General features: G+C 38.6%; 1 protein-coding gene across 3 annotated transcripts in view; it reads right to left on the bottom strand.

Moving 5' to 3' along the window:
* Nucleotides 1-20,092, bottom strand: part of USP25 (ubiquitin specific peptidase 25) — an 89,167-nt gene that overhangs the window by 21,215 nt on the left and 47,860 nt on the right. For all 3 annotated transcript variants that reach the window (XM_064643984.1, XM_064643983.1, XM_064643985.1), the window contains 10 exons: nucleotides 17,882-17,968; nucleotides 13,139-13,276; nucleotides 12,201-12,277; nucleotides 11,407-11,480; nucleotides 9,814-9,962; nucleotides 5,569-5,696; nucleotides 4,719-4,814; nucleotides 4,234-4,395; nucleotides 1,418-1,626; nucleotides 1,131-1,201 (listed from right to left, as the gene is read on the bottom strand). In XM_064643984.1, coding sequence (XP_064500054.1) covers nucleotides 1,131-1,201; nucleotides 1,418-1,626; nucleotides 4,234-4,395; nucleotides 4,719-4,814; nucleotides 5,569-5,696; nucleotides 9,814-9,962; nucleotides 11,407-11,480; nucleotides 12,201-12,277; nucleotides 13,139-13,276; nucleotides 17,882-17,968 — 1,191 coding nt within the window. The remainder of the gene's footprint in view (nucleotides 1-1,130; nucleotides 1,202-1,417; nucleotides 1,627-4,233; nucleotides 4,396-4,718; nucleotides 4,815-5,568; nucleotides 5,697-9,813; nucleotides 9,963-11,406; nucleotides 11,481-12,200; nucleotides 12,278-13,138; nucleotides 13,277-17,881; nucleotides 17,969-20,092) is intronic.

The raw sequence follows: 20,092 nt of genomic DNA, 5'->3' as shown, positions 1-20,092 counted from the left end.
ACCAGCTGAGCTGCATAAGGGCAACAACCTTTGCTTCCAGCCTGTGATTTCAGATGGGTCCTTTTTCTTTTGTAATGATAGCTGACTACTACCTTTGCCATCCAGAGGTATTTCCTCCTATAATACCTAAGCCAACACAGGTGGGCTATTTGGATACAGTGTTACCAAATTACTTAATTTTATTGTCGGATGACACTTAACCTTCTTGTTATAACACAAGTATTAAGGAAAAAAAAAGAAAAGTGCCTGCAAGTAGCAAGCTTAAAGAAAGTCATCTGGGCAAGTCTGCCCGAAATCCTTAACATCAGAGCTCAGCTGCCAGGAAATATTACAAGCCATGTACAAAATGAAAACATACCTCAAGGAAAACTGTAAGCTGAACAGATCTTACTTGGAACGAAAATAGTTCTTTTTACTAACAGAAAGTAACAGAGGAAGTAATCCTTAACCTTAAAACCTGTCAGAGTGAGAGAACATGAGTACGTGAACATAGGAAATGGCAGAGGAGCCACAACTCCATAGTAAAGCATTATAAAAATGCTGTTCAGATTACACAACATGAGAATTTCCTAAAGGGCAGCTTAGACTAGTAATCAAGGTTGTGACTGATACTAAATCTAAACAGTGTTTTAAAAATCCAACAATAGCAAAACGACAACAAAAGCACTGATGTGCAGTAATAACTACAAATCACGATCAGGAGCCTGAATTCCCAAATATTGGCATGAAAGTTGCAATACACAAACACACTCACTAAGCAGCAAAGTACAAAAAGAATAGTTTCTTGTATCTAATGCTTTGCCACCTTAATGCCACAAGATTACCTAGCAATATGGTCAAATCAGGGCAAAAAAAACTTATTGTGTGAATCTGCATTCAAGTAAAAAAAAATGGATCAGAGATGGAACCTATTTTGGCTTTTCATCACGAAGTTGCTTAAACTTAAGCATGTCACCTGTAAAATATTGTAATGCTGTCTTTCATCTGACTGTGCACAACTAAAGTGTTTGCAAAATCTCGAAGCCCTATGTAATCATGGTATACTAGCTCTATTTTCAAGCATCTAAGAACTTTCAAAAAGTGACAAAAAGGATCTATTTTCAGTTATCTCATGCTGAAATTGTACTTACTTGGACCATTGTTTTGTCAGAGTACATCAATTCAATTGTCCGGTGTATTCTAGATATACTTTCTTGTAAATCTGAAATAGAAAAAGAACATCTGTTCCATAAGGCTGCATAATTGCACGTGACTACATCTTTATTTTATGTCACTAAAAGCCAAACACGGATATGTTTCAATGTGGTGCTATTGATCTACCCACATGCCAAACAATAAACATTCTTGGATGAAAAATTTCCCCCTCTTGCACAAATGTTTTCCAACAGCAAGTGCATTCCCCAGCTCGTGGCATTACCTCTAGTGTCATTCTCTACTTCAGTCCTCCAGCGATGCAAACAGCCTTCCAGGACAGACAGCTCCTCCTCGGTGATGTGCCTCGGTGCCGGATGCATTGGCAGATCAGGAGGAATTCGTGATTGCGTGAATGGTTTATGTATTACTGATCTTTGTACAGGAGATGTGCTTGGAACATCTGAAGAGGAAGGCCCCTGCTGCTCTATTGTGCTGCATTCATTCAAAACATGAAATAAAAAAATTGAATCATCATGTGCACAAACGAAAAGCTACAGCACAAAAATAAGCTTTGCCTCTGAAAACAGAAATTTTAAAGGAAACGTTTTCCTACAGTGCAATCCAGGAAAGGTACCTACAATATCAATATAGAATTAGTGTGTAAATTCTGAAAACTCTGTGGTGCACTACATGTTAGCAAAACAACAACTGCCATTACCAAACGTAAAGGAATGAGATTTAGATCGGTCAACCCATAGTTTGCTTCATTTGAAATGCTACTAAAACACTTTCAAATCACACCATACACGTAATCACTGTGGTTTGAAACATCTACTGCCAAATGGCAGAGAGAAAAATCACAGCAGCTTGTCTTATGGCCCACTGACCATAAAATCCAACAAACACAAGTTCTCTGTTGAATAACTTCTTCGTGTGTCCTATGCCTAGCAGACATTCTTTTTCTGATCACCTACCTACAACTCATGTTAACTGAAAAACAACAATGAAAGGACCTCTGATATTTACAGTACACTGAGAATTTAGTACCAACCCATCTAAATTTGTTCCAAACAACTCAAACTGCAGAACAGCCATCTTAGGAGACATCTACAAGAGCAGCAGAATAATAAAAATTAAAATCTGTTACAGATCTTTCTCTTCTCATCAATGAGACCACCTATATATAATTACACTGCATAACAGCAATCTGATGATCTTTCTTGCAAGCCACTGAATTTTTACTTTGTCTACAGCATCGTGATACAGCCTGAGGAACCTGGATTCTTCAGTAGTTTACAAAGTTCTGAGAACATTAAGAGCTGAAAATGTCATTCCATATAACATGCTGTGGTGTTTCTACAGATTGACAAAAAAAGTCACAAGACTGACATTTTTACAGAACAAACTTCCTACATAAGAGTTTGAACAAAGTACATTACTTTTGATATTGTATTTCATGCAAGCAGTGGTAGCTTTTAGAAGTTTGTCTTCTCTTATCAGTCATTGTCATTTCTACAGTAGGACACTTGAAATCTTTTTGAAGTCTTTTTAGATACATGTACTTAATTTCCTTGTACTACAAAGTTAACCAGAACCCAAAACCCTACTTTCCAAATGTAAAATAAAAAGCTATGTTATAAACTGTTAGTGTCCACCTAACCAAAGTTATACTCTATCATGGAATCATCTAGTTTGGAAAAGACCACTAAGACCATCAAATCCGACCATTAACCCAGCACCTGCCACCTCCACCACTAAACCATGTCGCTGAGTGCCACATAAACATGCTTTTTAAATACCTCCAGGGATGGTGATTCCACCGCTTCCCTGGGCAGCCTGTTTCAGTGCTTGACAACCCTTTCCATGGAGAAATTTCTTCCTAATATCCAACCTAAACCTCCCTTAGTACAACTTGAGGCCATTTCCTTCTGTCCTATCACTTGTCACATGGGAGAAGAGCCTGACCCCCATCTGGCTACAACCTCCTTTCAGGTGGTTGTAGAGAGCAATCAAACCAAGCCTCTTTTTTTCCAGGCTAAACACCCCCAGCTCCCTCAGCAGCTCCTCATGAGACTTGTGCTCCAGACCCTTCCTCAGGCTCTGCTGCCCTTCTCTGGACACGCTCCAGCACTTCAATGTCTTACTTGCAGTGAGGGGCCCAAAACTGAACACAGGATTTAAGGTGCAGCCTCACCAGTGCTCAGTACAGGGGGATGGTCCTGCTGGCCACACTATTTCTATACAGGCCAGGATGCCTTTGGCCTTCTTGCCCACCTGGGCACACACTGGATCCTGTTCAGCTGCTACTGATCAGCACCCCCACGGCTTTTTCTGCCCAGCAGCTTTCCAGCCACACTTCCCCCAGTGCCTGTAGCACTGCAGGGGGTTGCTGTGACCCAAGTGCAGAACCTGGCACTTGGCCTTGCTGAACCTCGTATAATTGTCCTCAGCCCATGGATCCAGCCTGATCCCTCTGCAGAACCTTCCTGCGCTCCAGCAGATTCAACGTTCCCACCCAAACTGGTGTCATCTGCAAACTGAGGGTGCACCCGATCCCCAATACTGAGTTCCTAGCTTTAATAATGAGAAAAACAACATTACTGAACCTTTCTCTCCTTGATACTTTAGCCACTCTGTATTAAAAAAAAGTCAGACTGTTAGGTTGCTGACAAACTTGGTGAGAAGTGTAAATTGCAAAGCAGAAAAGGAGCTTAACTCCCAGGCAGAAATTAACAGATAAATTGTACACCAGCAGCACATATACACTGCCCAGTTCTTAAACAATACTCTTAGGAAGCAGTGGCCTCCCCAGATATTGGGTCTATTCGGAATTGTAGGTGGAATTGGGCTTGGTTTGAAAATGGAAATTCTCCACCCAGAGACATTTTTATAAGCGCATGAGACAACCGCTCACATCATTAACATTTAGGTTTATCTATTTAAGTCTGCTGTGCTGAAAAGCACTTCTGGGAAAAGAGCAGAGATTTTTACGCTATACCCCTTAGGAGTCGCCTAGTTTTATTCACCTGGTGAACGAGGCAGCTAAACTTCCTGCCTCTCTCTCCGAGGCTGGTCTGCAGTGGCAGAGCAAACCCTTACCTGGGTGAGGTCTGGGCTGGCACCGTGCCGCTCGCAGGGGCACTTGCACCCAGGTCATCGACGGGAGAGGTGCACACCGGCTTGCTGGAGGCGAACTCCAAGGCGTACTGCAGGACATCTACCAAGGGGAATCGTTTAGGACCAGAACCATAGCTTAAATATCTGTTAACCATAAAACGTATTAATGCCATGACTCACATATACACCAAAAAAAAAAAAAAAAGAAGAAAAAAAAAAGAAAGAAAAAAGAGAAAAAAAAAGATTTTTTTTTTCTGATTGACTGCAATTAAATAAAGCGAGCCTTTCCTAGCATGTTTCATGCATCAGAATTACAATGCTTATACACAATTTACAAGGAAAAGAGTAAAAGAAAAGAGATACAGAAGGGAAATCTAGAGTAAATAACTACACAAAATCTGTAGTTGTTTAGAGTTATTCTATGTAGCCTATAATACTATTTGCATTTACACAGTTATCTATAGTACCGTTCTAATCTCTGTTGTAAAACTGTGAGGTACTCTTTGAGTCTCTTGATTTCATCTCGTTTAATTCTTGTTATTTCTCTGTTTTTGTGCATATACCTGTAAAACATGAAATATAGAAAGAAGTGTCAGCCCATAGTAACCCAACACTGGAACTGAGGTCTGTACCCACCAGCCATAATCACTAATGCTTAGTGCTAATATATTGAGCACTAAAACAGAACTGAGACAAAAATAAACCATTAAACCTTCCCTTCCACAACTTTCAGAAGCTGCTTTTCTCCCAGGTGTTGAAAGCTCTGTTCATACCATGCAGGACAAACATGTATTAGAAAGCTGCTATTAGATTCTGAAGTGGTTTATGTAGCAGCCACTACCAATACTCCTGTTTCATTATTTAAGTTCCTAAATAGCATTCAGCAGCTAACTGAAAGCCATCCTGGTATTTCACCTCTACACATCAACAGTATTGCACCGATGCCCAGGATACTCTTCAAACCATGCAGACTATCTGGAACACCATGAAATAGCTGACGTGGACCCATAAATAGTGTCTTTACCAAATGGACCCATAAATGGTGTCATTTTTCAGAGTATTTTGCCTGTGTGCACAGCTACCTAGCAATAAATGGAAGTGGAAGAAGGTTTTTCACAGAAAACAGCAGTATATCTTAAATTGTTATCTATGCGTACTTTCTGAAACAGATGAAACCCATGAAAACTCTAACTTGTATAGCTAGAACAGAAATTTACTGTGATTTAAGTGAGCATAAGATACATCATCAACTTTAACAAACTCATGAGATTTAATTTATATTCATACTGGGATTTTGTTGATAATATTATACTGTACCTGTCTAGATACAAAATTGGAGGAAATTCTAATTTGTTGTGTATCTTCTCTGGTCTCCCCAGAGCCTGATTAAACTCAAATCTTGATAGCTCAAAAGTTAAGACAGGAGGAAGCTCCGTGAACCAGTGCTAGACAAAAGAAAAACAGAAAACCCCACAATGAATGCACCTTCCAATAGCAGTCATTTAATTTAGTAATAATTGTACAATACCTGCAGACCGACAGCTGTGGGAGAAATTGGATTTAGAAGGTGGGTCGGCATAAGCTTTGCAAAGCTCCCATCTTTCCCCCTCACTGTAAACACAGAGCATTTGTTGCCCATGCTGCATCACAGCTTTTCAACTCATCCATTGCTGTCTGTGTTAAAGCAGAGGAGGCAGGAAAGATTCTTCATGTCACATTTGCCTCGCTTGTACCAAAATCAATCAGCCCACGCTCAAACCTACCTGCCTTGCCAACTGTCCTGTTCTCTTTTAAGTCTCCCATAACATTGAAAGGGTTGTTTACACTGTATCAAGTGCTCTTCCTGCTAGTCCCCTCAGGCTCATGTTCCTGACCCTTTCATTCACCTGATATCACTCAAAGTTTCTCCTCTGAAGCAGGATCATCAAGTGCTCTGGGCTGTGCCAGACAAGAGCTCTCAGCAGCATAAAACTGATATTTTTTTCTTGAAATCTCCTCTACGTTAACAGCCTAAAATTTCTGCTCACATCTCTAATCACTGCTAATCACTCTTATCATCACCTTATCCCAGTTTTCTTTCAGTACTCAGTAGAGGTCTATCCCTAGTCCTCATTTCTTTCTTTACATACATTGTTTCTCAACTACAACACAAATCCAGCTCCAGTTTAGCATTTTTTTTCCTCTCCATTATAAAACATAACAACTATGGTCTATCCATTTAATAAGTTTTGGGTATCTAACCATCAACTCAAGCTTCCCTGACAGCTGCAGACGCTATTGCCACATATTTCTGACATCAATGCCATAGCCCAGATGGCATTTGACTCAGGGCTCACTTCAAGTTCTCTTATCCAGCCAAATGTCTTGAACAGTCTTTTCAAACAATACCTCACAGACAGCCTTTCCCTCCTGTGCTCATGGATAAAATTTGTGTCCAGGTTCTCATCACTCCACATCTGAGTGCAAGGTTTCCTCTCTTCTCCCCTTGTCTGGCCTTAGTGCAGGTAACCTTGTCACACTAACAGACTCCCAGGATGTTGCTGAATTTTCCAAGTTCATTGCCTGTTTACACACAAAGTGAGCTGCCTTCCATTTTCTTGCCTATATCAGGCTCCAATAACCACCTTCTCAGTTTTAACAGACAGTCATGACTTCTCTCTTGCAACAACTTCACACAGCAGTAAATTTCAATGCTTAAGTCAGCAAAGACACAGCACAACCCTTCCCCCTAAAACCCTTTCATTGCAAGGCCCCCAAACCACTTAATGATGACTAAGTTGCCGATGTGCTTAATTTCATCAACAATGATGCTGACAAACATTCTCTCATTTTCCTCACATTTCTAACTCCCAAGTATGTGCATTGACCTCCATCTTCTCTTGAAAGAGGATTTAAGTTCCTCAGGACAGGGATTTTTTTGTTGTTGTTCATATATTAGCTTGCCTGATGACAACCCCACTCCATAGCTGAGGCTTTTAGGCATTGTGATAATAAGAGTAAAAATAATAATGATAATAATAGTGAATGAGCAGCTAAATACCCCACTAGAGGCAACAGTGGGAATAAGAAAAAAAACCAGAATGATCTTTTAAAATGTGACTATCACAATAATATTCTCTTTAGACTTTGATACCAGCTCAGAGGAATGCCACTTTAAGTCTTCGTTCAGCTGAGACAGACTCTGTTAAAACTACAAAAAACTGAGCTTCGTTTAGTACTTCCAAACCTTCCAGTGCACTGTAACAATGCAGGACTAGGGAAGTGATTCTGCCCCTATACTCACCACTGGTTAGGTTGCACCTTGAGTATCGTGTCCAGTTCTGGGCCCCTCAATTTAGGAAAGATATTGAGGTCCTGGAGCAGGTCCAGAGAAGAGCAACAAGGCTGGTGAAGGGACTGGAGCACAACTCCTATGAGGAGAAGCTGAGGGAGCTGGGGTTGTTCAGCCTGGAGAAGAGAAGGCTCAGGGGAGACCTCATCACTCTCTACAACTCCCTGAAAGGAGGTTGTAGCCAGGTGGGGGTTGGTCTCTTCTCCCAGGCAACCAGCACCAGGACAAGAGGACACAGTCTTAAACTGCACCAGGGAAGGATTAGGTTGGACATCAGGAAGAAGTTCTTCACAGAAAGAGTGATTCCAATGAATGGACTGCCTTGGGAAGTGGTAGAGTCACCATCCCTGGAGGTGTCTAAGGAAAGACTGGATGTGGCACTTAGTGCCATGGTTTCGTTGACAGGGTGGTGTTCAGTCATAGTTTGGACTCGATCTCAGAGGTCTTTTCCAGCCTAGTTGGTTCTGTGATCTTTGAGGCATCATATTTAAACATAAGTACTAAAAGCAGCAACATCACTATAAATTACTTCAGGGAAACTTAATCAATTTACTTAGCCCTCATAATGCAGTAATGTTTCTTGAGTTTTCACCATGGTCAATCTGTCATATGATTTGCACTTCAATTTCCACATGCTAAGAAGCCAAGCTGATTAAAACCCTGACAATGTCATAGAACCCAAAGCTTAACAGCCTAGCCCTGTACATAACTATCCTTCTGTTCCCCACAATTTCCCAACATTACAGGTTAAAAAACCCTCAAAAACAAAACAAACAAAAGAACCACCAAAACCCACACAAACTCAAATCTCACATTTCTAGCCAAGCATTTATAACAGAACTGACATTTTTCATGCATGAATACACACAGGTTTTAACTGCAAGACAGTTTCAGTCCAGAAGACGAACAATCCTGTTCTTGTAGTAGATACATACAAGATTTCACCTAGAATGAAGAAACCAAACTTTGTATTGTACCAAAGAATTTATGAGATTTTGTTTTCTTCCAGTTATGTTGCAGGAAGCATGATCATTGTAAAAGGGATGCTCTAAAACATTTGTTGCAAAACACAAAGTTGGAACTAGAACTTCAGACTGGAGGATGATTTCAGTGTGTGTCACTAGGCTTCATAATTAAACCCTGTGTGTATGTTGATATGATTAAATGAAGCTAAGTTACATTACTTCCAAAGACTGACATCAAGGAAGAAATTACACCTTTTTACTTAAGTAGAAGAAACCTCCTAAGACTTCACATCTTTAAAATAACTGTAGTAAAACATGAACAGATGTGTAAAGAGGAAGTTCAGCCCTCAAAGGCAACAGGGATTCCGATTTTTCCATATCAATAACCCACAGGTTATTAGAGAGAGCTCTGCCAGAGAAAAGTGCAAGGCACACATATGAATGCCAGTAAGAGGGGATGTTTCAGAGTACACCCTCCTGGTTCTACAACCACAAACTACCTCTTTTCCTAACCTGTGATTTCTGCACAAGAAATCTCATCCATCAACTCATCTCAATATCATACACTGCATACCCCACTGCTTAGTGGGGCTCCGTCTGAATCCCTTCACCCACGCTTCCAGCACGTTCTGGCATTTGGCAGCCTCCTGCTCTAATGAGCTCTTCTGGAACAGGAGGAACAGCAGCCCACAGAGCAAGTAATGTCAAGTATTATCTGTCCAACACTGCAAGCAAAGTGGAGAATTGCCCCCTGTAGGTATCAAAGAAGAGGACACATGGACACGGCAGTAGAAAGAGGAGAGGGGAAGAAGGCTAAGGTGCTGAGCAATTACATGACAGAGGCACAGAGGAACAACAGGAATGCTGTGCAGCAATGGCAAGGGCACAGCTCACAGCTGCTGTTCACAACATGGCCCAGAGCAGCAAGTCAGCCAGAGCAGTGCTCAGGTACCACAGGACACCTAAGCCATGACCTCTCATGGAGATCAAATATCAGCAACAGGTGGGAACCAGCCTGTGTCAAATCACCACTGTAAGCGCTTAATTGTGCCAGCTTTTAATAAGCATGAACTTCCTATCTTAAGAAACATGCAAAACCATTATATTCTGAATACTCCAAAGAGATACAAACCCCCCAAATCAACATTATGCCAGACATCAGGACCTGCACAGCAGCAGGTCAGATAAAAACCAACCATGAACCCGAATGAAAAATAAAAAGCAAAAACAAATCCCTAGAGAAGCCCACAGGAGCACTTAACTCACCTCCTGACCAGACTTGGCAGAGTTTTCTGAATGAAGGGATTCAATTTCCCCTTCAATCATTGCAGCTTCGAGGCACTCATGCAGATCTTTAAAGCCATTAACCTGTAGCGGATACTGGCCAAACATTTCTGTGTTTTCAAATTTTTTACCTTCACATGGAAAATGAAACAGTTAATGTTTTAGAAATAAACATTTACCTTTTTAAAAAACTAACAATCCTAGGTCAGCTGATCTAGTCTACTGAAAAATACATTTTCTTATTGAGCAGTTCAATTATACGTACAAAGTTACAAGTGGCTCAAACATAATACTGAAAATCTATGTATTTTCTTCTCCAGACCACTTTTTAATATTGTTTTGGCATCTACTGGTAAAACTGAAAATGCCTTGGCTCTACAGATGTATGAGAAGTTTTACACATATAAATCAAAATCCTCCTCCTGCAAATAGCAGTTTAATAATACAACTGTACATTGTATCAGCAAAGTCAGCAGAATTGTTGATATCAAAGAGCCCTTTGTATAAGCACATTTTGCAAAAATAAACCACAAAAGAGAACACTCACGATTTCTGTCCTGAAAACAAGATTATAATTTGGTAACAGTGTATAATGAGATAAGCTCAAACATGAGGAGAAATGTAGGGGGCAAGTGATTTCAAACTAGAATTTCAATTTATCTCATGCTAAAGTCAGTAACAAATCTTCTTAGGCCTGCTAGTTTCTTTCCATTGGTTTGATTTTTACATATCTCCTCAGTTAAGATGAGAATGTAAAGGAGGAAAGTAGTTAAATGTAAAGGAGCAAGAATGGTAGCTAGGAACAAGAAATCTGCAGAATGGTTTTGAAATCTGTCAACAGATTGTTCCAGGAACAACCTGGAAGCCACTTTAAAGACTATAGCTCCTTCTTTCAAATGCATGTCATTCATTTAGGATGGAGGGCAGATTCATCAATATTAAAGTTACTCAAAAATGCTTTCATAGCCTCCTGGAAATAGAGAACACTGCAATTCCACAGTTCTACTAATTACATACAGATAAGATAAAGGGAAGTTTGTGGTACAGTTTATTCCTCCTTAGCACTCCCCCCAACACTGCCTTTGAGAAGGTTTCTGCTGACTTGTTTTCAGCAAACTGTAACTTTTAGGAGGGTGAGTTTTTCATACATGTAGAAGAAAATGCAAGAAAATGAAATTTTTAATGGCACTAAATGAATAAGAGAGAGAGTGAGAGACTAGCTCGATGAAATACAGTAACTTGCCTTCTATATACAATTAGTAAGTGGTAAAAGTGCCCCAATAATTTCTTCAAAGGATATTCCCTCAGCATCTCACCCGAACTTCTGCTGCACTGAGAACATACAATCAGCTCCTCAAGGTGATCAAAACAGTCTTTCTGGATCCCTGCAGCTCACTGCATTTACATTCACCCTCATATTTCCAGGACAAACCATTTGTCACAGACTGAGTTTTTATTCTCCAAGTGTGATTCTGCAGAAGTACCTAAGTCCTACAACTGCATCGTTCACCCGTGTACGTGGACAGGCACTGGACAGACACAACCACAGATGTCCAAGTAAATCCAGATGCATACCTTCAAGTACACCTACTGCTAGAAATCGTCCATAAAACAACTCCACCATCGGGTTCTTTGGTTTCTCTCCATCCCTAAAAAACGGGAAGTGTGTTAGCGAAAAAAATAAAAATCAAACACAAAGCTAGAAGCTTTTATAAAATTATGAACAGATTATTCTGAATTCATTATGGAAATTATGCTGCCTATTTTACTCAGTTACTGTTAATTTATATTTGTACTTTTCTCTATTCACAATAACAATGATTTGGATATTTGCAGTGATAAGTATATTCTGAAAATTAAGTTTCAGAAGTGCCTATGTAAACCAGATTCAATTAATGAGTGGTTAATTGTACAAAACCCTTGTAAAAACTATTTCCTGCAATGCTCTAGAAAAAATTATGCATTCAAAAGCCAGTTTACAGATGTTTACTTATACAAACAGTGAGTATTTACTTCTGATATGAGAAAAAGGAGCAAGGTTTTGAAGTATTTCAAACTGCAGGATCGAAAAGCAAAACTTCATTCCAATGAAAAGAGCCTAACTGATTAAGTACAAAAACCACATCTCTATTCTTTATACACTTCGGACTTCATTGAACTAGATTTCTAACACAAAATAAGGGGGTGAACAGACAGTTGATGGAAAAATCCAAGGTATTGCCATGCATGGAAAAAACCACACTTGAACCAAAATGAGCTACAGAGCTGGGTCTTTTTAAGCCATACAGAGAAGTGGATTTTTGGTTGTTTGGTTTGATTGTCTCTCATCCAAATGTTCACCATGCAGAGCTAGAAAAAAAAAATCTTACCTCTCTTCTTCAGCTTTAATTTGGAAGGCATCTTCTAGCCAATCTAATAATTTGTGTGTGAATTCACTGACGTCTTGCTGTTAAAACATACGAAATGATCAGTGTATGTTCACATATCATAGAATCATAGACTATATGTAACAGAACACAATGAAAGGTCACCTTACAGGATCAGTAAAGCTGTATTCCACTCCACAAGTGTTCCAAAATCACATTGTGGGTAAGACTATTCCATGATTGGTTTTTGTTTTATGAGTGGCTCTGGTGTTCCTCAGCTATGACACTGTCCTGTGATCCTTATTACTTGGGCTCAGCTTTCATACCATGCTAGTCCGAAGGCATCTCATGAATCCAATTGTTCAAACCCTTTGGTATCTAACAAGTGGTGACTAATATTACTTTCATCGAGCACTAAATTCAGCGTGCTGTTGTAATTAAACACCTCAGCCACATAACCTCATGTGGGAAAACAAAGCATCTGAAGAAATTAAGTGTTTCTCAAAAAAGCAGAATATACTATGATTTAGGTAAGAATCCTGAATATGAACATTTGGATCCTCCAAAACAATATCTACACAAACAGGATAATAGGACTGTACCAGCCCTGGATGTACTGTTACATCAGATAACACTCTTTCAAAAGCCTCAGACTTAGAACTAAACCCTAAAAGCAAGAATGTGGATCTATTAGTTAATTTCTGAAACAATAGGAAGAAAGTGCACTGAATAAAAGGAATGCTGTCTGAAATATTTTTTTAATTTTCCTAATAAAGTTGACTATAAATCACATAATATCAGAGGAAAAGCTCAAAGACTCTAATAGCTAGAAGTTTTTCTGTGGACATTTTGAATTTTTGTTGTCCACTCTAAGTACTTCCTATTGCCAGATGACCCCAGATGACCACATGAAAACATGCATAAGCTTGATCGAAAATTACCTGTTGGGAATCATTGGATTTAAAAGCATCCTTAAGGATTTCAACTGCTCTTGATGGGTCAACATATTTTCTCTTCGAACCAACTAGAAGTGCAAATAGGTACCTCAATTCACGCATGAAAGGCAGATTCCTATGTTCCTGTATTGGAAGAATTAAAAATATTAACAAAGTGATAGCAAAAATCTACTTTACAGAAGTGCTACCCAATAAACTAAGTGTATAACTTGCCAATCATTATTATGATAACACATAAGCTTACTTACAGTACTACAAGGTAGTGTTGCATGCCTTTTACTTGTCAGTTTTACAAAATAATGTAGTTCTCTGGGAAGAAAATTACATTTCAGAAACTAAAAGCTCCCTGCAATTACATCTAGATGATGCTGTTTGTCTTGAAGTGAGGTTACATTGACAACTGGACAAGTCACATTGCATTTAAGACAGAAATGTTCCTCTTAAGACTTACAAAGCCTTAAGTAATACACTGCAACAATATACCTTGGTTTTATTGAAATTAGTATTCCTCTATACCTCTAGCAGAATTTCTTGTGAGCCTACACACTATTCAGCACTTTCTTAAGCTTATTTTTTACTGAAAACTAAATTTAAAAAGTGTACATAAATATTATTTCTCTTGAAGAAGTAAGAGAAATACCCTGCTCTCCTTTGTACCTATTATTTAAAGTACAGTTCATGGGATTATGGCATTCTTTTTCTGATTTCCAGAAGAGAAGAAATGCCTTCTGCCTGTATAATGAAAAGCAAAGAAAAACACAAATCCTTCATACCACAGATTAAACTACAAGTGGAGATTGGATATCACTCATACTCCTGAGTAGATGGTTGACAAACACTTATGAAATTAAACTCCATGTAATACCCACTTGTATTTAGAACAAAGTATCATTCAAAGGCAGCACAGATGTCAGATGCTGGTCAAACTAGAATTACTTGATGACAAACTATTTCACACGCTCAAACAGCAGACTTGTTTAGCCACTCCTATGTCAATCCAGTATGGACAAAGCTTTTTGTATGTTGAGTATGTTTTACTTCATCTTTAAAAACTCTGCAGTGAATTGGAATATATGTTCTGCGTAATACCTAAAAAATACTTCTAGTCACATAAATCTCTGAGTTTAACTTGCTTTTCTAGTCCACCTTGCAAAACACTTGCCAATTATAAACACTCCTCACAGAAAAGGTTGAAGACTTCAAGTGCCACCCTAGTAAATCAGCATTAAATCATCCTAATTTAAGAACAAAATCAGTCTCCCATTTAGATATTTAAAGAACTATATAACAACAAAACAGGGAAACAAATTGCAAAAGTGGTATTTTTCTTACTGTTTTTTAAAGTGATCTATTAAAATAAACAGAATTTCAAATTTTAGATACAGATATATTTTATCCAAATGCTTAAATACCAGTGATAATTCATATGCGTGATATAAATTATTAAGCACAGAATATTCTAAATCTTACTTTTTTTTTTTTGAAATGTGAAGTATATAGGCAGTATTGTTGCATTAGCCAAACTTTGGCTGAGTTTTAAGCATATTTGTAGCTTTAGGTTGAACAACTGGCTACCCATGTCAGTAGAATTACTCAGAACAAATATCTTTATAAAGGCTATCAAAGTTCTCTAAGACTAGAAAAATCCTTGTTTTTTTTGAAAAAGCTTGATTTAATGCATTAGGCATGATCCTTGACCAGATTATGTGGGCATTACCACAACAAACAGATTCTGACTGAACAAAGCCTAAAATCTTCAAAAGAACATGGGCCAGTCCCCAAGACAAGGTATACAGTTCCACAAAGGACCTGTACAGTAAAACAAAAGAACTAATAAAGTGATCACAGCACAGGAGCTACATCAACACCAAGAAAAAAAGATTAAAATGAGTTTTGAACTTAAAACTGTATGGGAAGTTAATAATCTAAAACATTCTCTATTTTATCACCTATCCTGCCTGCACAAGTAATTTCTTAATACATGTTGGAATAACTGCTAAAGCAGTTTGCATATTTAATACATAGCAAACATTCATTATTGTCAATCAGTTTGCCAGGACAGTGACATAGTGATAATATTGAAAATAATATCCAAACAGGCGGAAGGATGTGCTAAGCTGTAGCACAATAACCTGCTTCCTCCAATAATAAAATGTTTCCTGAAGATATCACTGAGGCCAAATATTTCGCTGGTCTCACTGTGTGCAGCAAAAAGGTCTGTTCATGTGACAGCAAGAGGTAAGAGAACTGGGAGAGCAAAGAAGCTGCAGTAACTACAAAGAACTATGTCTGTGCTACAGAAGGGTATCAAGGAAGAAAAATTAATTTCAAAATAAAAAGAACAAAACCAGATTGGAGATGTTAAGTGCATGCCCGAATCCAGAAAAACAAAGTCCAATTAGCTGAGGCAAACAGGGTGAGACTGTTGTTTGTTTGGGGTTGGTTTTTTTTTCAAGTTAAAATTTACACCAATGACCTCTGGATTAACAACTTTACATGCCAAATCATTCATAGCATTTGGATTCAATATATTGATGGGAAAGAACAAACAACCCTTCTATGCAATATTCCCTGAAGTACAACCACATGCTTTCATTCTAAATCAAGAGGTTGTCATGACCCCGGAATTAAGTAAGTCCCACCAACTGGAAGAACAACGGGATGTAAACCAAAGTATTAAAAATCTGGTATTATTAAAACTTGGTCTTTATTAGGATGGGAATTTGATCCTAAAGAATGTCAGTCATGTATAGTTATTAATACTAGAATACAAATTAAAACAAAACAAAGTTGAAACAGTTTTAAAACAAGAAAGCAGATGGAAATAAATTTTGGGGCCTTTTTCTTTTGTCAACTGGTAACATATTACAACTTTAAATCAATTTGCCTCTACTTGCCTTCACTTATAAAGAAATAAAAGCACCATATTTGGGGGCATGCATGCTTATTTCCTCTATTTGTCAAAGTTCCAACTAGTGAAGTGATCTCTTTTCCTAAATTGTCCCAGTCCTTTTTCAGCTGTAAATAAGACAAATGAGTACACCAATTAATATGATATTTCATCCTGGAATTTAAGTTAACAAAGGAGAGGACACAAACTACTGCCAGAGATTCCTACTAGCAGGCCTGCAGAAAGCAAGGTTTCTGCACAAATCCATATCCTCTCCTGGTGTCAAACCTTTTCACACAGGCTTAATACTGTCCGTCAAGGTCAGAATTTCTAAAAAATAGCACTTTGGAATTGCTAAAGGCATTCAGCTGCAAGTGTCAATGCTTGGGCAAGATGTTTTTCAAGACAACAGCTTGTTACTAGCTATTTCATACCACCTCTTAGATGCCAACTGCTTTTTACACCCTGAAAACTGAAGGTAAAGAACTCTGAGTACTGGAAGACATTACTAAAACAAATTATAGGATGAATAATTAAATACTATGCAGAAGGTCAATCTAAAAATAAATAAAAAAAAAACAGTACAACTCTTTGGTAAAGCATGACTTATCTTTCTTACTAGAATACACTGCACCATCCCCACCTTGTGCCGTGTTCCCAGCACTAACCATGTTGTATTTTCCAACATGTATTTTCCATCTCATGACATAATGCAAACATGCTTTCCTACCCAAAAAGAAGTGATTTGAATGTGGGGGAGGAGGAAGGGAACCAGACACGGGAAAAATTACATAGTTCTGACTGAACATTCAACTTCCCTTCCAGGGTACATACTCAGAAGTTTAGAAAATGGACACTGTCTCTTTTCCTTTGCTTCTCTAATTACAGCTCTTAGTTTTGCTACTGAACATTCCAGTCAAGCCTGAAGTGACAAACAACTAAGAACAGGCAGATAACGCACTCCCTTTCTTAAATCTGAAAAAAAGAGGCAACAGGCAATAGTCTAATTTATGGTGAGGGTGGTGAGGCACTGGAACAGGTTGCCCAGAGAACTTGTGGATGCCCCATCCCTGGAAGTGTTCAAGGCCAGGCCCAGGCTGGATGCAGCTCTGAGCAACCTGGTCTAGTGGATGGTGTTCCTGGCCATGGCACAGGTGCTGTAACTGAATCATCTTTAAGGTTCCTTTCAACCTAAGCCATTCTATGTTTCTAATTTCTGGATACGCAAAAATTCACTGCCTTGTAAGCCACTGTTAAAAATAATGGTACCACATGTCTTCACACTTCCTACAGCCACTTCTTTTTCCCATCTCTACCTTTCCAATTTGTAGCATGGAAACCAAGGGGTTCCCATGTATCTCTCCTCAGAGGGTGTCCATGAAGGAGGAAAAACTGGTCTGTGATCAGTCCATGACCATTCCCCCTTGCTAGTCTGAAGTCAGAAGAAACCTGAGCCAAGGCCCTCCCCTCCTCAATCCTACAAGAGTACCAGAATACACATGAGAAAATTTATGCTTACAATTACCTCATGAAGAGGTTAGAAGAGACAAGCTAATAGAAAGCTTAATCTCACATCATGAGGGTGAAGGAACTGGAATCAAGTGTTTGCTAAGACAAGCTACATTCACAAGAGAAGTGCTCTGCCTCTCCCCACACCCTGACCTGCACTCTATCATGAGGCTGACATCATTTATGTAAGATCCACAAACAGGAAGCTCAGAGGACTGCTAACTGGCACCTCTAAAATCCATGTTAATTTGAGCTAGAGAACAGTGCAAAATTCAGGTACGAGAGAGAAATGCCCTTAGCCACGAGGGGAAGTCAGCTTCTCATTTTACCTTTTGGTTTCGGGGCAAGTCTTGAGCATTTGCGGGAGGATTGAAATTCAAAACTAGTCTTCGAAACTCCAGTAGGTTAAATAATGACTGAAAAGAAAAAATTAAGAAAACCTTTAAGCACTTCTACAAACAATACAAAGTTCTTCCAAATAAGCAAAAGAAATGAAGTGTTAAACTTATGCAATGCTAAAGTTTCATTTCAGAAGGTAGATTATTTCACTTAACTTTGCTAGACTTATTTTCATCAGAAGACAATTATTTTTGCCAAGAAAATAGCATAATAAAAAAAATTCTTTGCACTTAATCACATAAATGGTATCGTAGTTTTAAATGGTAGGCAAGTTACTTTTTACAACAAGAATTTAATTTTATAACTATCAGCTTTAAAATGGAAATGAAAGTTTGTTTAGCCATCTAAAATTGATCTTGTAGGCCCTCTATCATCTACCTCCTCACTGCAGAGAGAATATACCTCTGTATATGCAACTTAATTCCACTTGCAATTAGCTGTACTTTCTGCATTCTGTCCACTCCTCCCAGTATTACAGGACCTGAGGGATGTACATTTGAATAAGGAAATTGGGTTGTACACCTCTGCAGTAAAGAAGTGATAATATTCCCATTTTACAGACACTACAACATGAAAACAGGTGTCTACAGGCACACCCACAAAGAACTCCACAGTGTAACACAGAGCCTGGAGCCAAGAGAGTACAAGAACGAGACAACTCTGGGTTGCAAAAGAATAAAAGCCCAAAGCAGTGGCTGAGAACCGGAGTCCTGACCACTTTTGTAGCTGCATGACTGCTTTTCTGTACAGACAGAAAGCATCTTAATTAAAATTCACTTCATTACAACAGAACAGCATTTTGATGAAGACAGGGTAGCAGAAAAGGTCTGAAGTATTTTAAACATGCTCATGCTCATCAGAGCAGCATGGGAAAGATTTCCCCTCCTATTCATACCTGTTTGTTTTACAATCTATAACTAACTCTTTCCCCACCCCATCGCTTATTAGCTATTTATTTTGAAAAAGCAGAGCTTGCCTACTCCAGGAATAGATTTTGATCCTGCAACTTGTCCTACACACAAGTAAAGACTTAAGTCACTTAAACACAACAGGCTTAATGGGATTTCAATCCCTCAGTGCCAAGAAAGTGAAACTCAAACTGTGAAGAGGCTCTGCATTTATCCTAATACTTCAGAACATGGGGGAAGGAAAACAAATAAGTTCTTGAAAAGGTCCCATGTTCCTGACTTCCCTTGTAAAGAGCCTGTACAGAGTTTAACCTTTTTCCACACCCCACAGTACACAGCATCCCCAGCAAAATGGAAAGCCTAGAGATATCTTCCCTAATTTTTTAGATTTAAAAATAATTTTAAAAAAAGAAAATGAAAAACATCAACCAAAAACCAGTTTCTGAACTTGCTAAAACAAAGCAGATAATTGAGTAGTCAAACTTTTTTTTGTTTTGCTGTTCCAAATACACGTTCCCCTTTTATCTATCGTTGCAGAGAAGGGAGATTAAAACAGAGTCCTTTGTTTACTTACTCAAAGCAGAGAAAATGTTAATATTTAATTGAAGTGTCATTCTAGAAGCTGATACTAATTGAAGTTATATCTCATGATGTAACAGCATTCCACTGGTGGGCTCTTCATCAAGCAAAACATAGCAATGTCTTACATACAAAATAAACCAGCTGCTGAAATACAATGTCCAAAGGCTGAATTTTCTCCATGACTAATCCAAGTGCCATCAAAATGCCAAGCAGCTGAGCAGGCCAATGTCATAACGCAAATACACAAATTATGTAAAGAAAACTGTACTTGAGTTTAGCATTTTTGCCCAGCATTCAATCTGTAAGTTTTTCCCAAAAACTCTATTTCTTTAATCCAGAACTCTAAACTGAACACATAACTCTGTGCTTTTTTACTAACCTGAACAAACCTATTTGTGCAGTCTGCTGAGAGTAATTAAGAGGATTGTCCAACACGCTCTTTTCTTCTTCAGCTTTGTTCTACTTCAAATTTCTTATGCAAGATATTTAGTTATTAAACTTCTCTCCAGAACAGCTCACTCTGTGCATGGCTGTATAGAGATGCAGCAGAACTATTCCAGTTAATCTACTACCAACAGCACTAATGCTAAGGACAGTGCCATAGCTCTTCTATACTGAATTAAATCAACTTCAGGACACTTCCACTAAGAA

This window comes from Pseudopipra pipra, chromosome 2 (assembly GCF_036250125.1).
Source record: "Pseudopipra pipra isolate bDixPip1 chromosome 2, bDixPip1.hap1, whole genome shotgun sequence".
In the NCBI taxonomy this organism is placed as follows: Eukaryota; Metazoa; Chordata; class Aves; order Passeriformes; family Pipridae; genus Pseudopipra; species Pseudopipra pipra.
The sequence above is the reverse complement of the archived record's forward strand: the minus strand, read 5'-3'. Positions and strand labels throughout refer to the sequence as shown.